At 41.3% G+C, this 16,215-nt stretch overlaps 1 protein-coding gene across 2 annotated transcripts; it reads left to right on the top strand.

Annotated features, from left to right (window-relative positions):
* Nucleotides 1–232: 232 nt before the first annotated feature.
* Nucleotides 233–13,651, top strand: PARL (presenilin associated rhomboid like). Of its 2 annotated transcripts, XM_074833616.1 has the most exons (10): nt 245–491; nt 614–812; nt 1,080–1,220; nt 3,761–3,809; nt 5,805–5,900; nt 7,252–7,401; nt 7,853–7,923; nt 9,268–9,369; nt 11,243–11,340; nt 13,325–13,651. In XM_074833616.1, the coding sequence occupies exons 1-10, from the start codon at nt 445–447 to the stop codon at nt 13,440–13,442; spliced, it is 1,071 nt and encodes a 356-aa protein (XP_074689717.1). In that variant the 5' UTR covers nt 245–444; the 3' UTR covers nt 13,443–13,651. The 2 variants fall into 2 exon arrangements, with proteins under 2 accessions (XP_074689718.1, XP_074689717.1); XM_074833617.1 differs by lacking the exons at nt 11,243–11,340; nt 13,325–13,651 and adding an exon at nt 10,694–11,236 and having other exon boundaries at nt 233–491.
* The last annotated feature ends 2,564 nt before the right edge of the window (nt 13,652–16,215 follow it).

Here is a 16,215-nt window from a genome sequence, read left to right as displayed (position 1 = left end):
GGGTCTGTCAATTCCAGAACGCTTCTAAGGAGGTCCCTAACTACATGGCGCCAGCGCTACTCGCCGAAAGGGCCCGGGAGGTAAAGGAGCTGCCACGCTCATCATGGCGGCCAGAGGGGGCCGGCAGCGCCACTCCCGCTATGGCGGCGCAGAGCCGGGACGACCCTCTCGACATGGCGGCCGCGGCAGGACGTGGGCGGGTCCGACCCGGCGGCCGGCAGCAGCTGCGGCGCTGCCGAAAATGCCGCCCACGGCAGGGGCCTGGGAGCCCCACGGCGCCCACGGTGCGGAGCTGCCCCGGGGAACCCCTGGGCTGCCCCTCGCCCGGCGCGCTGGAGGTGACCGAGCGGCTCGCCCGGCCCCGCCGCCGGGCGCCCGACGCAGCGCCCTCAAAATGGCGCCCGGCCGCCCCGGAAGAGCTTGGCGCGCGGGGAGGCGCCCAACATGGCGTCGTGGTGCTGGGGCCGCGCCTGGGGCCCGCGGCCGCACAGGTAGCGCCGGGCCGGGCTGGGCCGGGGAGGGGGCGGCCGGGCGGGCGGGGGCGGCGGTCCTGACGGTCCTGACGGTCCTGACGGTCCTGACGGTCCTGACGGTCCGCGTCTTTCCCCCGCAGACTGACGGTGCTGCTGGAGCGGCGACAGGGTTTCCGCCGGGCGCGGCCGCGGCCCGAGGAGCCCCCTGCCGCCGCCGCCGCTGAGGCGCGGCCCGGCCCGCCGCCCCCGCGCCGCAGCCTCTGCCCGCCGCCGCCGCCCAGCCGCGCTGGCCGCCCCTCGCCGCGCCGCCTGGTCAAGCCGCTCCTCTTCGCGGTGGGGGTAAGTGGCTCCTGCGGGCCGGGGTCACCGTGTCCGGCTGGGGGCGAGCGGGGTAGGTGGGGAGCCCCGGCGGGCGGCTCGGTGACGGGGCCGCCGTCTGCTAGCGGTGCCTTATTTCCCATCAACGTGCCGGCTTTGGTGAGGGCTGAGCAGTTGGGAACGGCCCGCAACGCAAGCCCGGGGCGAGCCTGGCTTCCTCGGCCGAAGCCACGCGTGGACTGTCCTCGGGACGGTGCGTTCATCTTGACTTTACGCCGTCTCGCCCAGTTCACAGGCTCTGCCTTCGGGTCCGCCGCCATCTGGCAGTATGAGTCGCTCAAGTCGCGGGTCCAGACCTATTTTGAGGAAGCTCGAGCAGACTGGTTGGATAAAATACGGCCACAGAAGAGGGGGGACTTCAGAAAGCAGGTACACGGAGCCAGGCCCGGCCTGTTCGCGCACGGGTGGGTCCCTGCGGGAGTGTAAAACACGGCCGCATCTTTCCTCTGGTGTAGGCACTCTTGTGAGCACTGTTTGTACAACAGGTACTTGTCCTGTTTATCTTGATTTCTACCTTGGAGAAATAGTAGGTTCTCAGCAAAGTACAGTAGATACATTTGCTTACAAGAAAAACTGGTGGAATTAGTTCTAGAAAACTGTAATTCACAATATCACTGCAGAAGCTACACTGGAGAAAAATAATCACCTTTACCCTGAAATGCAGGGAAGAGAGGTCGGTAGTAGTGGTTTGTATATCTAAACTAGGTACCTTTTGCTTCTTCACTACTAAAAAAAAAAAATCTATTCTTGCTATATCTTAAGTGTTCTCAACAGTGAACATGAATTCCCAAAGAGTGCAGAGCTAGCTTAAATTCTGAACCTTAAGCATAAGATTTTTTTTTTAATGCTCTAGCTTCTCATATGCGTTCGTATTTTCAACCTTTACCTCACAAAGATGAGGGTTTAGAGGGCTTTTTTTTTTTCTCTATGAAAGCTGACATTTCCATGCAAATACTTTGGAGTTCAGGCAGTGAGAACAACATAAGTCCTCCAAGGCTTATTATAAATTTAGTTGACATCCTGAAAGCATCAGTCATTTAGCTTTCAATTAAGTGTATTTAAAACTAAACATGCATATATGCTTTACATTTGTTTCAAGGTTACAACTGTGGCTTGTGATGGAGCAGGCTTGATTACTCTTTCAGGTCTCCTTGTCCAAGGGAAGTAGGGCTGAGTGTGGAGCTGGAGAAGCAGGGGGTCCTGGGCAGGACACAGGGGGAGCTGTTTTTGTAATGTGAATTGTGAGCGCTGTGGTACTTCTTTCAAAATGGGTGTGTGTTGTGGGTTAACCCTGGTGGGCAGCGAAGCACCACACAGCTGTTCACCCACAAACCCCCTGTGGGATAGAAGAGGAAAGGAAGAATAAAACCAAGAAAACTTGGGGGTAAAGATAAAACAACAACCAAAAAAAATGTGTAATAAGGATAAGTGGGAGAAGAGAGACGAAAACAAAACGCGTGATGCAAAGGCAATCGCTCACCATCTCCTGTGGGTAGACCAGTGCCCAGCCAATTCATGACCAGACCTCCTAAAATCCCCTCTTTGCCCTTTTATTGCTGAGCATGATGTTATATGGTAGGGAATATCTCTGGTTAGTTTGGGTCATCTGCCCAGTTGTGTCCCCTCCCAGCACCCCATCTGTCCACTGCAGGGGCAGAGTGAGAAGTGGGAAATGCCTTGGTGCTGTGCACACACTGTTCAGCAAAAGCTAGAACAGTAGTGTGTTGTCAGTACTGTTTTAGTCAAAAATTCAAAACACAGCACCATGTAAGAGCTGCTATAAAGAAAATTAACTCTATCCTAGCCAGGCCTAGTATGCTTTCTTGCTCAGTGTGTATGAACTGCAGGTGAGATTGTGATTGACACTTAATATTTTCAGTGTCTTTTGTTTTCCTTCAAAACCTAAAGGGGAAGATCTGATGATTAGCTGTAAAAAAAAAAAAAACAACCCCAAACCCAAACCAGCCCTGTTGTTAATAGGCTTAAACTCCTGATCCCCATCTTCAGTTGTTAAATTATATTTTTAAAAATTCAGGATCCCCCAGTAGCTTCTGAGAGCATCTACTTCCTGTATTGTAGAAAACTCATGTTTGTTTAGTATTCTTATACTGGACGACTTCATAGAAAATACCAGTATCTGAATCCCGTGGCAGAGAATTAAACAAATGTAATGAAGTTGTTACTTTGATATTAAATAATGGTTTGTTTTACGCACAGTATTATTTCCCCCCACCTCCATCCTAGAGATAATTTTTATGACATTGTCCCCATCAATACGGTTGGATGGTCATTGAGCTATCAATAAAATACTCGTCCAAAATTATCCTGAAAGCTGAGGAAGGGAAAGGGGGGTGGAATTTGTCAGTGGGCTGACTGCACTCAAAATAAACTTTTTCAGGGGTTTTAAACTTGGAGGAGGGCTGGGTGAGCTGGACGCAAGGGGGAGTGGATTCCACATCTTGTGAGCCACCTCTGCAAAAGTGACCCTGGCACAAAAGTGGAATCTCTCAAAGGTGGGTGGTGTGATGTTAGACAGCATTAGGATGAGGCTTAGTTGAGGCAGGGTTTATACTAACTTTGGCTAATCTGCTGAAGTAAGCATTATGGCTAGATCCTTGTTTAGTACAAGCAGAGGTAAACCCATGGAGTTGTGTAAAAGGATATAACTGCATTTTTTTTGAAGAAACTCTTCATCTACGTTGGGATATTTTATGAAAAGGAGAGTAGATAACTTCTTGAGCAGAAAATGCCAACTTGGAAAGCTAAACCAGTCAGAAATAAAAAAGCTTGAAACCAATTTACTTAACAGATTTCAAATGCTTTCTATTCTTAAAAAGGTAGAACCTTGTGTGACTGTTTTTGAAATTGCAAATACTCTACAGTGGCATTGATGTATGATTCTGTTTCAGGTTAACAGCTGGTGGAATAACCTGACTGAGGGTCAGCGGACTGTGACAGGTTTGTGTTAGCTTACAAGTATTAGACATTCACAGGAAGAGAAATATGGCAAACAGGTACAGTATGTTAAAACAGATGGCTTTCATACCACATTTAGGTTGTTAGGCACAAAGCATGTGTAAACTTACACCTGCACATACACTATTTCTGCTGCACTTCCTTCTCACAAACTATTTTTTGTATGCATTAAAAACATTCCTATGCATCTGTGCAAGAGAGTGTAGAGGATTAGCTAGAATCTTCTCCTGGCAACATTTTCCTCAGGAACTGTAAAAAAACAGCAAATGCTTTTAGAAGGCATAGGCATATATATTCCACTGATACGTGGAAATAAAATTCCCTAGTAGATGCTTCTTGTTTGTAGCATGATGTATGTAAAATAGCAGAAAATTATCTTGTCAGCTTTCCTTTGGTTATGATGTAGTTTTGATTGGTTAGCCTAATGTCACTTGAAATCCCCAAGATAAATGTAATATGTGGAGAGAAATTGATGAGAACTTGATTCAAATCCAAATAAAGTAGCTGAGCCATATCTGCTGTTATATATTCTACATTAAGTATTCATTGAATGTATATTAGCAGGTTGTTAGCATAAGGTTACTTAAATGCTATTTCTATATCATTTACTTTTCTGTAGAAACACTTTAGAAAAAAATTTTCAACACACTTATTACCTCTTTGAAGAGTTGACTCCCAGTCTAAGAACAGATTGCATAAGTGCTGAATGTTTGGGGCAGAAATAATCTCAGGCCACTCAATTAACAAGTGCTGTCAAGAAGCTTTGTACAGTGCTTTGAATTGCTCTTCAACACGCAAGCCAGGTCACGATGCAGATACAAATACTATACTGAGGCAGGGGTGGTGAAGATTCATGTTCTGTGGTCTCTAGAAAGTCCCTCAGCATCTAGTTAATCTAACTGGCAATAGAAATTCTAGTTGGTAGACCCTGAGCCATTCAGATACGTACCCTTGCCCTTGATTGCCATAACAAGGTTGGACTTACTGTACTGAGATTGTTGACAGTTCTGTAACATCTTGGTTTAGCATGCAGGCAAAATACTTCCTCTAATAATAGAGCATGGTGGAATAGGATGGAGTGTCAAAAGAAATTTATTGAAGTTTTGGTTCTAGGATTTGTATATCATAGTTTTTCACAGTTCTTACATTTTGTTGCAAACTTCAAATAGAGAATAATTATGTGGCATTTACCAGGAATCAGAATTATTTTCCTCTTTAATGTTTCTAGCTATTATAAAAACATTTTAAATATCTAAATGTTTGGATAGAAATAGAGAAGACACTTTAAACAAGAAAAAATAAATTTGCATCATTATGTTTCTAATAATTCACATTTTTATTTGAAATAAAGTAAGATTGCAATAAACCTCTGTGAAGTAAAAGGCTGTGCATTTGCTGTCTCTCAGAGGTGACTATGCCTTAGCAATGTCAACTCAACTTTTTATGCTTGATCTCTAAACAGTGTCTTTACGATTCCCTCAAAACCAAAGCTCCCCAAAAATGGACAGGATGCATACTGCGTGTTTATATGGTTCCCTTAATCTTTTCCCCTCCATGCACAGTTAAATTCAACCAGGCAGCAGATTGGCAGCATTTGGGAATAAGCAGCTTGAGAGGCGAGAAGTGAGACCTTTTAATCTGACTCTTGTTTCATTGGTTCTACAGTGGAATAGAAGTTTGAAACTGTAGCTTGAACATCTTCAGTACAGATTTTCTGGACTGTTGCACTCATTACACTGTTTTAACAAACAGTTGCAATTAAATGTCATGCTTCTGAAAGACTTCCACTATAAAAATATAGCTTTCAGTATTTTTCTGGGGTTTTTTTGAACTCCATAAAGTATACTGCTTTTAATGGAATAGTGAAGAAAAAGTATGATTCTTGTAAGCTTACTTTTGAATGCCTGCTTACAGTAAGCATTATGGCATATTACATTCATAATTTGCTTTTATACTTTTTTTCCCCCCTCTTTATAGGTATTATAGCTGCAAATGTCTTCGTATTCTGTTTATGGAGGCTGCCTGGCATGCGTCGGATTATGTTTACATATTTCACCTCAGATCCATCTTCCAGTAAGTGAACAGTAATTCGGGTGACTTCTCTACCTTGGAATGTAACAGAACCTCTGACCATACTGCAGAAGCTGAAGCTGGCTTGTAGCTCCACCACCCACAAGCAGTCTCAGTCATGCCCAAACACATCGCGCTGTCCAGACAGGAAATGGTTTGAGGGGGAAAAAGTTAGAAGTAATGGATCTGATTTCTTTAAAACAAACAAAACACTGGTGCTTTTCTAAATATTGTAGCGTCAAAACTGTTGCCTGCTATCTGGCCTTTTACTGCATTCAGTAGGCTGCAGCTCATGCCTTTGTAAAGGTGGAGAGACATTTCTCCCAGTGATATCAACCCCTACTGCTTTCCTGGACAGAATGCAAACCATGCCACTCTTTGGGAAGGAGGAAAATAAATTGCACTATGTAATGCCATTCAAAAACTAGACTCAAATGTGATTTTTAATTTCCCCCCCCTTAATGTTCTGTGGCATGCAGATAGAACAGTCATCTGTCGCATTCATGTGCACTTTCGTCAATAAACAAGCATTAGTCTGTATGTTACGTACAGAGGCCTTGTTTCAAAAAAAAAACCAAACCACCACAAACTTGGCTTTCACTGTGTGTGAAATGTTTTGAAGATGTTAACTTAGGAAAGCAAGTTACTAGTATTTAATGGCAGAACAATTAATTTTCACTTCTACAGTAGAGAAGGATGAGACAAATGTGTTAGGAGAGTACTTTCTGCTATCCTCTTAATTTCTGCTGAAAAAATGGAAACTCAACCAATTCCCCACACACACTCCAAACCTAAAGTTTAGTTATTACCCAGATCTGAGCATCAGTCACTCCAAACACTCCTATTTTAAATAATGTTGACCTTCAAACCTGCTAATTGGCTTTTTTGCATTTTTAAGGCCGCTGTTTCAAGTGAGGAGAGCCAGTAGCTCTTTGGAACGTTATTCTTTGAGTCCATCTCTGTAGCAAAATAATTTTATACAGGTGCTAATATATTAAAAAATCTTTTTACTGTATACATACATAAATAAAATCTTTTTTCCTTTCCAAAGCATAGGAGACATGTCATAAGATAAATGTTTTATATGAAATATTCCCCAGTAGGTAATTAAGACTTTTCTAAAGTAGCTGTTTGTACAGTTTGCTTACCTCTGGGGTATATGTTCTACCTTTCAGAAGGTATTGCAAGGAATTTGAAAATTGTTACATTTCTGGCTTTATTACATAGCTTGTATTTGAGAATTCTAAGCATAATTAGCCTATAGTATGTCTTGATAAATTTCTAGTCTGCATGACATGTAAGTTGAAGCAAATTAAAACACTGACTTTTTTTTAATTGTTTTTCCCTTTTGTAGGAGCCCTGTGTTCTCCTATGCTGTTGTCTACGTTTAGTCACTTCTCTCTCTTCCACATGGCAGCAAATATGTATGTTTTATGGAGTTTTTCCAGCAGCATTGTGTCTCTTCTGGGATGTGAGCAGTTCATTGCAGTGTATCTTTCTGCTGGTAATGTTAAATATATATATATTTACAACGCTAAAAAAATATAAATATGTATGCATGCAAGTAAAGTGTGTGCACAGTTAATAGATGTATGGTGACAGATGGCCATTGTTCAGTCCCACACATTGCTCTAAACTAACTGCAGTATTTATTTGCTGTCATACAGAATTTTGATAGGTTTTTAGGATATAAAAATATATATATATTAGGATATAAATATATAAATACCATGACAAAATAAAATAGCTGTTAATACAGACTCATGGGAGTTTCATGGGAAAAGATAACAGTTAATCCAAGTTAAAACAAAAACCACCCCAACCCAAAACAAAAAAACCCACCCATGCCACTTCCACTACCTTCTTTAGGAAGATGTTCAGGTAACATTGTTGAACTTTCTGATGCTTGTCTGCATTGTTGGCATTGTTTCCAATAGGAATTTTTTCCCTTCCAGGGGTTATCTCCACTTTTGTCAGTTATGTTGCTAAAATGGTCACTGGAAGGTTTGAACCATCCCTTGGAGCTGTAAGTATCTTGGAATATGGGAGACCCCGTAATGATCTCTGAAGCCATTTTCAATGCCTGCTGTATTCTTTAACTGGCTTAAAAGCCAAGAATAAATTTGGGATAATGGAAACTAGGAAGGTTTACCAAAAACAGATAACCAGGCTGCGATTCCTGTGCAAGAACTTGCCTGTTCTTCAAATGTTAACTCTCTTGCAGCGGCAGCCCAGAGCTAATGCCACTTAATGCTAATGGCTTGTAAATGAGTATGTAGCAGCAGGACCTCCTGTCACTAAGCAGATAATTCAGTTCTGTAACTTATTTCATAAATGTTTTCATAATTGTGTATCAGTCTTCTCTAACTGAAAAATTGAATACTTCAGAAAGAGATAATATAATCAGACAATCCAAATCAGCATGTGATACCAGCAGAAGTTGTAGGGCATGCTGTGCAGAAAGGGCAGCAGCTCTTCTGCCAAAAGTCTCACAGTATGAAAGATACGAGGCAGACTGACGAGGTGTTGTGCTTGTCGGTTCTTCACAAGTATTTTTAGTAGTAGAACATTTTAAAACGCTTGCTATAAATTTGAGGTGAACCTAGCCATTTACCAAGTTTTAAAGGCTTCTAATTGACTTTACTAAATAATTTTTATAAAAGCCAAAAGTCACATTCTTATTTTCCAATAGGAATGAAAAAACCTGTTGAACTGTCCCAAAGTTAGAATTTTTGGTAGTGCTGTCCACGTATTGTCCCTTGATCTTGTGAATAAACTATATCTGGAGCAAGTTACTTTCCATTAGACTTACTGATCTGAACTTACTGAATTTGCCACACGTTGCATTAGTTCACTGTATTCACAGCCTTTTCATTGAGGTATTTCATGGATACAAAAGCCCATGGTCAATTTAGTGCAGAGCAGGGAATTGTTTGTTTCATTGACAAAAGATTTCTTGTCCCTATCCATCTGTTACTTTCTTTGTTTTGGTACAAGCTTCAGAATGACTCTCTTCATCTGAGATGTCTGTGTTTGATTAATATATGTTAGATTTCTAGGGTTTACTGGGGAAAAGGCATATTAACATAAATTGTTATCTTAAAAATTGGGGGAGTTATTTCTTAATTATATAAGAGTATCCAAGGGGTATTTTTTTCCAGTATTTTCAATTTCAGATACTTAAGTTAAATCATGGTGTCTTGGTTTATTTTTATTCTGAACTTTGATGTGGTGCTTTGTGCTTTGAGGTTTACCACAGGGCTGCATTTGAAAGTACAAGTCAAAAGGAAAATGGGTTCACATGCAGAAAAATTAATTTTCCCTTATGTAACATCTCAGCTTACTTTCATATATTTTAATGTATTTACAGTCAGGAGCGATAATGACTGTCCTTGCAGCCGTATGTACAAAGATGCCAGAAGCAAAACTAGCCATCATATTTCTTCCAATGTTCACATTTACAGCAGGAAGTGTAAGTGCCTTTGAACTTCAAAGAAATCCTACTCTTAACTTTTTCCCCCATACCTCTCCAGTATCTGGGCATGTGTCCTCTTTGTTTGTGTTTCTAAGCTGTTAAATTTATTTTGAAAGAGAATACAGGTCACGGAATTCCTGGAGACCGATTCTGAATTGTTGCAGCCTAGCATGGTCATTACACAAGTGTGTAGTGAATTCAGAATTATTCTAAATTCCATCCTCCATGGGTGTGTTTCAGTCTGATACTAAGAGGTGAAAGATGTTGGGAGGGACTTGGGTTCCCCTGCCTGAGGAGATGTGCACACACGCACTGTTCTTTCTGATGGGTGATACTTTTTTATAGCAGCACTTGTTACAGGCTAATCTAATATTGATGATGCACTCTTTAATTTATCAAGATGGGAAAACCAGAATTTCACTTCTCAAGGGAAATAACATTCCAGCCCTGGAGGAATACCTGCCTCCTCATTTGGATACCATCTTTTGATACTTTCAAGAACACTGCTGGGATTAGAAATAAACTACTGAGGCTTTTCTTCATGTGTAGTACTACAACTCCTTTTTTGTTTCATTAAGTTCTTTTAAGCACATCCACTGCCCCATTTAAGAAAAGCTTCTCGTGTCTATCTTGACTTGCTTTAATACGTTAATCATCTTTGGCCCACTACTTAAAGTTGTTTTACTTAAAGCAGTTACGATCTTGAAGTGACAAAGCTTGAGACTTAATATTTTTTGTGAGTGAGGTTTACAGATTTGAACAAGTGATCTTAGATACAGCCTTCGTGTTTTCCTTGCACTTCTGCTTGAGTGGACCTGGTTTTTTGCATGCTACCCTTTAACTGCATCTTTCCTTAAAAAGATGGCCAGGGTAGAAATACTGGCAGAGCCACATAGAGCGCTGCCATAAGGAAGTACTCATTGCAGCAGTAAAACAAGAGCAACGTTGGCTATTGCAGTATAAACGCTGGAATAATTTTAGCCCTACTATGTAATTGTATTTCTAAGCCCTGTGTACTCCTTTAGCCTACCTTACTTTTGTGGTCTGTATACTGTAATCAGCTTTTGAAATAAACAAGCCAATGTAGCAATATAGCTGCTATCCTAACACATATGCTTAAGGAAAGAAATCCTACTTAAAGTAACATTTCATCCTAACATTAAGTCTGTTGGGGTTTTTTGGAATGAGACATTTAGTAAAATTTTGCATAATTGCAGTTATGGTGGTTTACATCTCCTGAGGATGGTATGCTGTTTGTTGCTCATGCTGTTTCTGGCCATGGAGTTGTTCACTATTATCCTGATTTTCTACCTTCCAACAGATGTGTCGTTGAGGAGGATGTGATGGTCCATTTATATCAGATAAGATGACAGGGATGCTGCCCCACACGTTCTATCCACTAGAGGGTTGTGTTTGGGAGAACAGAGGCATCTAAGTAAATCTAAGTTATGTCAGAATTAGTGAATGAAAATGTTGCAGTTATGTACTTTGTGGTGTCTTTTATAGCATATACTCTTTCAAGCAACTTCCTTTTTTTTTTTCTCTGACCTGAGTTTGGAATGTATGTGTAGCTTTAGAAATTAAGATTGGAAGAGATGACCATTTGAAAAGCACACATTCCTACACAGCACTATTCTGTAGCTGCTCATGGCTGTGTTTTGACAGCACAGTGCAACAAAGGACTCAAGTCTGTTTTAAAACTGTTGGGTGGTTGTGGTTTTTTTTTTTACAGTGATTGCTTTGATATAAAATTTAGGGGATGTGTTTTGATCCCAGATTTTTGCTCTGTGCCAGAATAAGAAACACTGTTATTGGTGGCCATTACATGCTGTGACTGATCCTGTCCCTTCCATGTTCTGTTTATTTCCAGGCTTTAAAAGCCATAATTGCATTTGACAGTGCAGGACTTGCTCTAGGCTGGAGACTTTTTGACCATGCTGCACATCTTGGGGGAGCTCTCTTTGGAATGTGAGTCTGTATTTACTAACTTCTGTTTGTTTCATATTTAAATTTATCCTATATATTTTCCTCTTCACTTCCTCTTGTTTCTGAAGTGTGAGGTTTTTTTGGAAAGCTGTCTTAAGTAGCACTGAAGGCAACTCACTGTTATCCTTGTGTGGAAAATACCGTTAACAGATGCTTAGAACTGAAAGAAATTGAGCTGAACTGCCTCAGAATGATAGATTAGATGTCAGATTGTCCTGTCACCGTAACCTGGGCTGGCTGTCTCTATCCTGCTCTCCCCAGCACATTGAAGAGGGTCAAAAGGCAGAAAAGATTCTCACAAAACACAGCATGGACAAACTAAAATAACTTTAGAATTAAGCAGCTAAGAAAATGTCTTTGTCTCAGTGTTTTTCCTCTAATTGCCAATTTAGAGAGCTACAGAGTTAGTATAAGCTCAGGCCAAATTCCTTTGAGCAGCCTCTACTGCTGTTTCTCAGTGTTGCTGCACTGCCTTTGTGTGGAGCCTTCCTAATTGGGAAGAACTACTAGAAACCAGTTTGTAGGAAACAGTTCTGCATTGTTCCATGTTTGAACTGCATTGCCTAATGAATTTTTCCCCTTCTATCTGATTGCAATGATGTCTTAATCTGCACACTTATTGCTAAGAGTGTTTTTAAATATTTTATGTAGGCATTTTAAAAGCCTACCTGAGATTTAACTAGGCCAGACAGAGAGCAGGTGGGGGACACTTTCATTTTGGTCTACAAACTGGTTTGCCTTTGCTATTTCTTGGCCTTGTTGTCAGTAAGTTTTGTGCTGCAGTCTCCTTTTCTCCCCTTCTGTGGCATCACAATTTGATGAGGTCTTGCTGAATGGTAACTACTTTCTGCCATGATGATGATACCACCTTGTTCATTATAATGCAAATTCACATATTATTAAAATAGGGTAGCAGTTGCAGTAAAAATTGTCTTGAGTTGACAAGTATCTTGCCTTCCTCACCTACATGTGTTCTACTCTGCGATCATTTTGGTCACTTCATCCTATAACAGGGCCTCTATTTAGAACATAAGTTGAATGGCTAAAGTATTTTCTATCCATTGCCTCACAGACAGTTGTCCACTTCGGAGAGCACCTATATGATTTAAAGGACAGTTGTCCACTTCGGAGAGCACCTATATGATTTAAAGGACAGTTGTCCACTTCGGAGAGCACCTATATGATTTAAAGGACAGTTGTCCACTTCGGAGAGCACCTATATGATTTAAAGGACAGTTGTCCACTTCGGAGAGCACCTATATGATTTAAAGGAATGGCCAGTTTACCTAGCACTGGCTGATGGGTCATATAAAAGTGCTTTTGTTGTTCAGGGCTTAGGTGTGAAGTTAGGCTTGTGGGAGAGCCTTCAACCTATTTCCATGCAGTTGCTTCCCCTCCTGCCTCTCCTCTCCACCATAACCTCCCTTGGTTAATTACTTATGTTGATATGCATATATCAGCATATATAGTTATCTATGAATATAAATCAAGCTAGAATTTTGATAGATTAAATGTTTTTAGATGTTTATAGAAGAAAATTCACTTTGAATGGAATGTGGCTGTTCATTCTGGGGCAGTTGTATTTACATACGAGAAAAGTACTTTTGCCTGGTGTTGCCAGTAAGGATTAGCACAAGCAATAGTACTGTTCTAACAGTTTCTTAAATGGAAATGGTTTTCTGCATCTTTTTAAAGTAGAAGTCATGAGAGCATGAAATTAAAGGGATGAAAACCGTTCATTCTCAGGGCTAAGACAAGCAAGAACACAAAGAAAAGACTATTAGGAATCAAGAGAACAAACGCCTTCCCTGCCACTGCCGCTTTCCAAGAATGTTGTTCTTTCTGCCTTAGTTTTATCTTGTCTCCTATACTAAGCATTTGAGTTACTTAATTTTTTTAGTAATCAACCTGTTCCTCAGATACAGACAAAAGTTGCAGTTAGTTTTCACTAGTATTTCTTTCTCAGGTGGTACGTGACTTACGGCCATGAGCTCATATGGAAGAACAGAGAACCACTGGTGAAAGCTTGGCATGAAATGAGGACAAAGAACACAGGAAAGGGAGGAGGTGGAAGATCTAACTGATTCTAATCCTGGAGATTCCTTGTGCCCAAGTGGTATATTACTTGAAGATGTGGGACTGAATTGGTTTTGAAGGTTTTTTGCTATTCCACATTAAGCCTCTAAGGAGCTGAAGCTTCTAATGTAAACTACAGTGACAAAAATGCATATCAATAGAAAATGAACTCTGATAAAGGTGGAACAATAAAGGTTTTTATCCTATTGCTTTCTGAGGTAACAGTCTGCATTACCTTTTTTAAAGGAGGAATAAAAAAACATGCTTTCCAATGAAGTGACTGAAAGCTGCTCAAAAAACTGCAAAAGGGGGTACAAATGGTTAATACTTAGAAAGATAAACATTTTTAAAACTGAGGAAGTTGAATAGATCATGCATCTGCCTAATGTCCACCAGACAACACTAGGTGCTTTCCTAGAAGGCACGCATTGAAAAGATTGGATGAGCTAAGCCAATGGTCTCTTTTGATCTTAAACTTGAAATAACATGAAGCAATACTGGATTGTTTGCCAAAGCTTACATACTGGTTAATGGTCCAGCTTTATTCATCAGCTCTGGCTTATTCAACCTATGTTTCTCAGTTCTATCCACTTCGAAGATGCTGTCACATCTTGTTAGAATTTACTACAATGATAGCTTTTTCTCTTTCATGACTACGTGCAGTGAAAGAATGACTTATACTGTGATTTTAAAGTTGTACTGTATTGCTAGTTTCCTTTAAGGTTTTTCTAAGAATTTTAGAACAGTAACTTTTGGTTTGGAATGTGCCAGTTCTAGAAAAATAAGCACCTTCAGCAAAAATAGATGAGGCGCCTGAGATCAGCAACACTGCAACCAGGAGTAACTGCTAAAGTAAACCTGAGGTTAGTACTGTGACCAATGTTCCTATTAATACAAATAAAAACAAAAGTGGGGTTTTGGGTATGCTGCTACTCTGCCTGTCCTGCAAGTATGACTACACAACCCCACGCAACGGGCTGAGGAGTCTGCCCAGATATGAGTTGGTGGGTTCAAACCCTTAACTTTTCCCTGGAGGCTGAATTAGTCATTCTGGATGGACTGACTGGCTAAAGAACATGTTGCATCTGTAAGAAGCAACCTGTGATTTTTAACTTTACAGAAAATACATTTCTTGTAGGGATAAAGAATGCGTAATACTAAATGGCACCCATTGTAATAAATGATGTAAGTACAAAATCACTGTAAACTCCCTTATTGCCACAGGCCAGTACTCGAGTCTAAGTTTTTCTCCCTTGGAAAATCAGACACTTGAGAGTTTGTTCCTTTAAGAGCCTGTCAACTTAAACACTTAAAACATGAACGAGTGGGAGTATCTAATATTCCTTTGCTCTGCTGCAGAAGCTTTCTGGCTTTCTAATCTGAAACCACTTCTCCTTTCCTACTTCCTTCTCCGACCCTGGGACCAAGCCTGGCGGTGTGTTGGGCTGCAGGCACAGTGCAGCCCTGCCTGCAGCAGAGGGCAGCCGCAGATGGGAGACGCAGAGGCAGGGAGAAGCCGGCAGTGAACGAAGATGGCCACTGAACGGGCTGGTCATAAGGGAGTATTTCATGCCAAAGAAGCTCAAAAGTCATAGCTCACAATATTTTGCATGTTGTTTTTTCACCTATTTAACTTATTGTCTTTGTCCGCTTTTTCCCCCCTTCCTTGCATTACCTCTTGTGCACTCAACTTATGTAGTCTCTCCAACACTTATGTATTTTATAAGGGTTTTTTAGAGAACCTGGCTGAAAACAGCAGGGTGTAATATTGCAGGAAATAACAGTGTATAAACCCTGAAGGACATCATATTTTACAGGTCTAGAAAAATAAGCCAAGGTTACAATTAAGTTCTTCACCATAGTAGCCAGTGTCTACCTCAAAGTTTGAAAGCGATGCCCCTGTATCACTTGCAGAGCCTGGAGTCCCGCTCGTGGTCTGTTAGAGCCGGTAGGGCAGTGTGGTACTGCTGTAGCCCTTCAGCTTGCAGGAGTGCAGATGAGCGCTGTGACATTTTCAGGCTGACCCTTCAGATGCCTGCACTTCTGCTGGATTCTTGGAGTTGCAGAGACGCAAAGCTCCTGAAAAAACAGCTGGAACAGCCAGAGAGGTTTGAAAGTCGCTTTCTTTTCAGACAGTGGCTGTAGTTCGAGGGTCTCATGCTTAAGCTTCACCTTAACTTTAGGCCTAACAGCATTGACCCTTCTAAAGGCTGTTCCGTATCCAAGTCTTCCTCATTTACAGAAACCCTAGAGGTATTTAACATATGTAAGGTGGTACAAGAACATTCACATGGCCAAGCAGTGGGTTTCATGTCATTTTTGCACCTGAGCCTTCGTGCAGCATTATCTGCCAGAGGTAAACTATCTTCTCTGGTCCAAAGTGACTTTCAAACTGCAATAGGAAAGTCAGACAAGGAATGGCCTGGAGTTACGACAGCTCACCAGAGTAAGATAACTTTCTGGCAAGCAAATGCCCTCCTTGAAAAATCTGGCATCAGTATATGCCCGTAGCTCAGTATTTAGTCACATCTTTGAATGCCAAAGAAATTAGAAGAATGAAAAAAAGCCCCCCAACCCCAGAAAAAACAACAAAAAGAACCAACCACCTAAAACAAAACTAACCACATGGAAAGGCTTTTTTTTCTGCTTTTCAAAGAGATTATTATTGTGAATAAAAGTACAATGTGGTAATTATGTGGATGGTTGGCAGAAGCAGCAGCTAGCATTCGCATAGGAAAATAGCAGTAAGTATAAAGTCATGGTTAATCATGTCGAGACACA

The sequence above is a fragment of the Strix aluco genome, chromosome 9, assembly GCF_031877795.1.
Source record: "Strix aluco isolate bStrAlu1 chromosome 9, bStrAlu1.hap1, whole genome shotgun sequence".
In the NCBI taxonomy this organism is placed as follows: Eukaryota; Metazoa; Chordata; class Aves; order Strigiformes; family Strigidae; genus Strix; species Strix aluco.
Note: the sequence above shows the minus strand (reverse complement) of the source record. Positions and strands in the feature narration are given on the sequence as shown.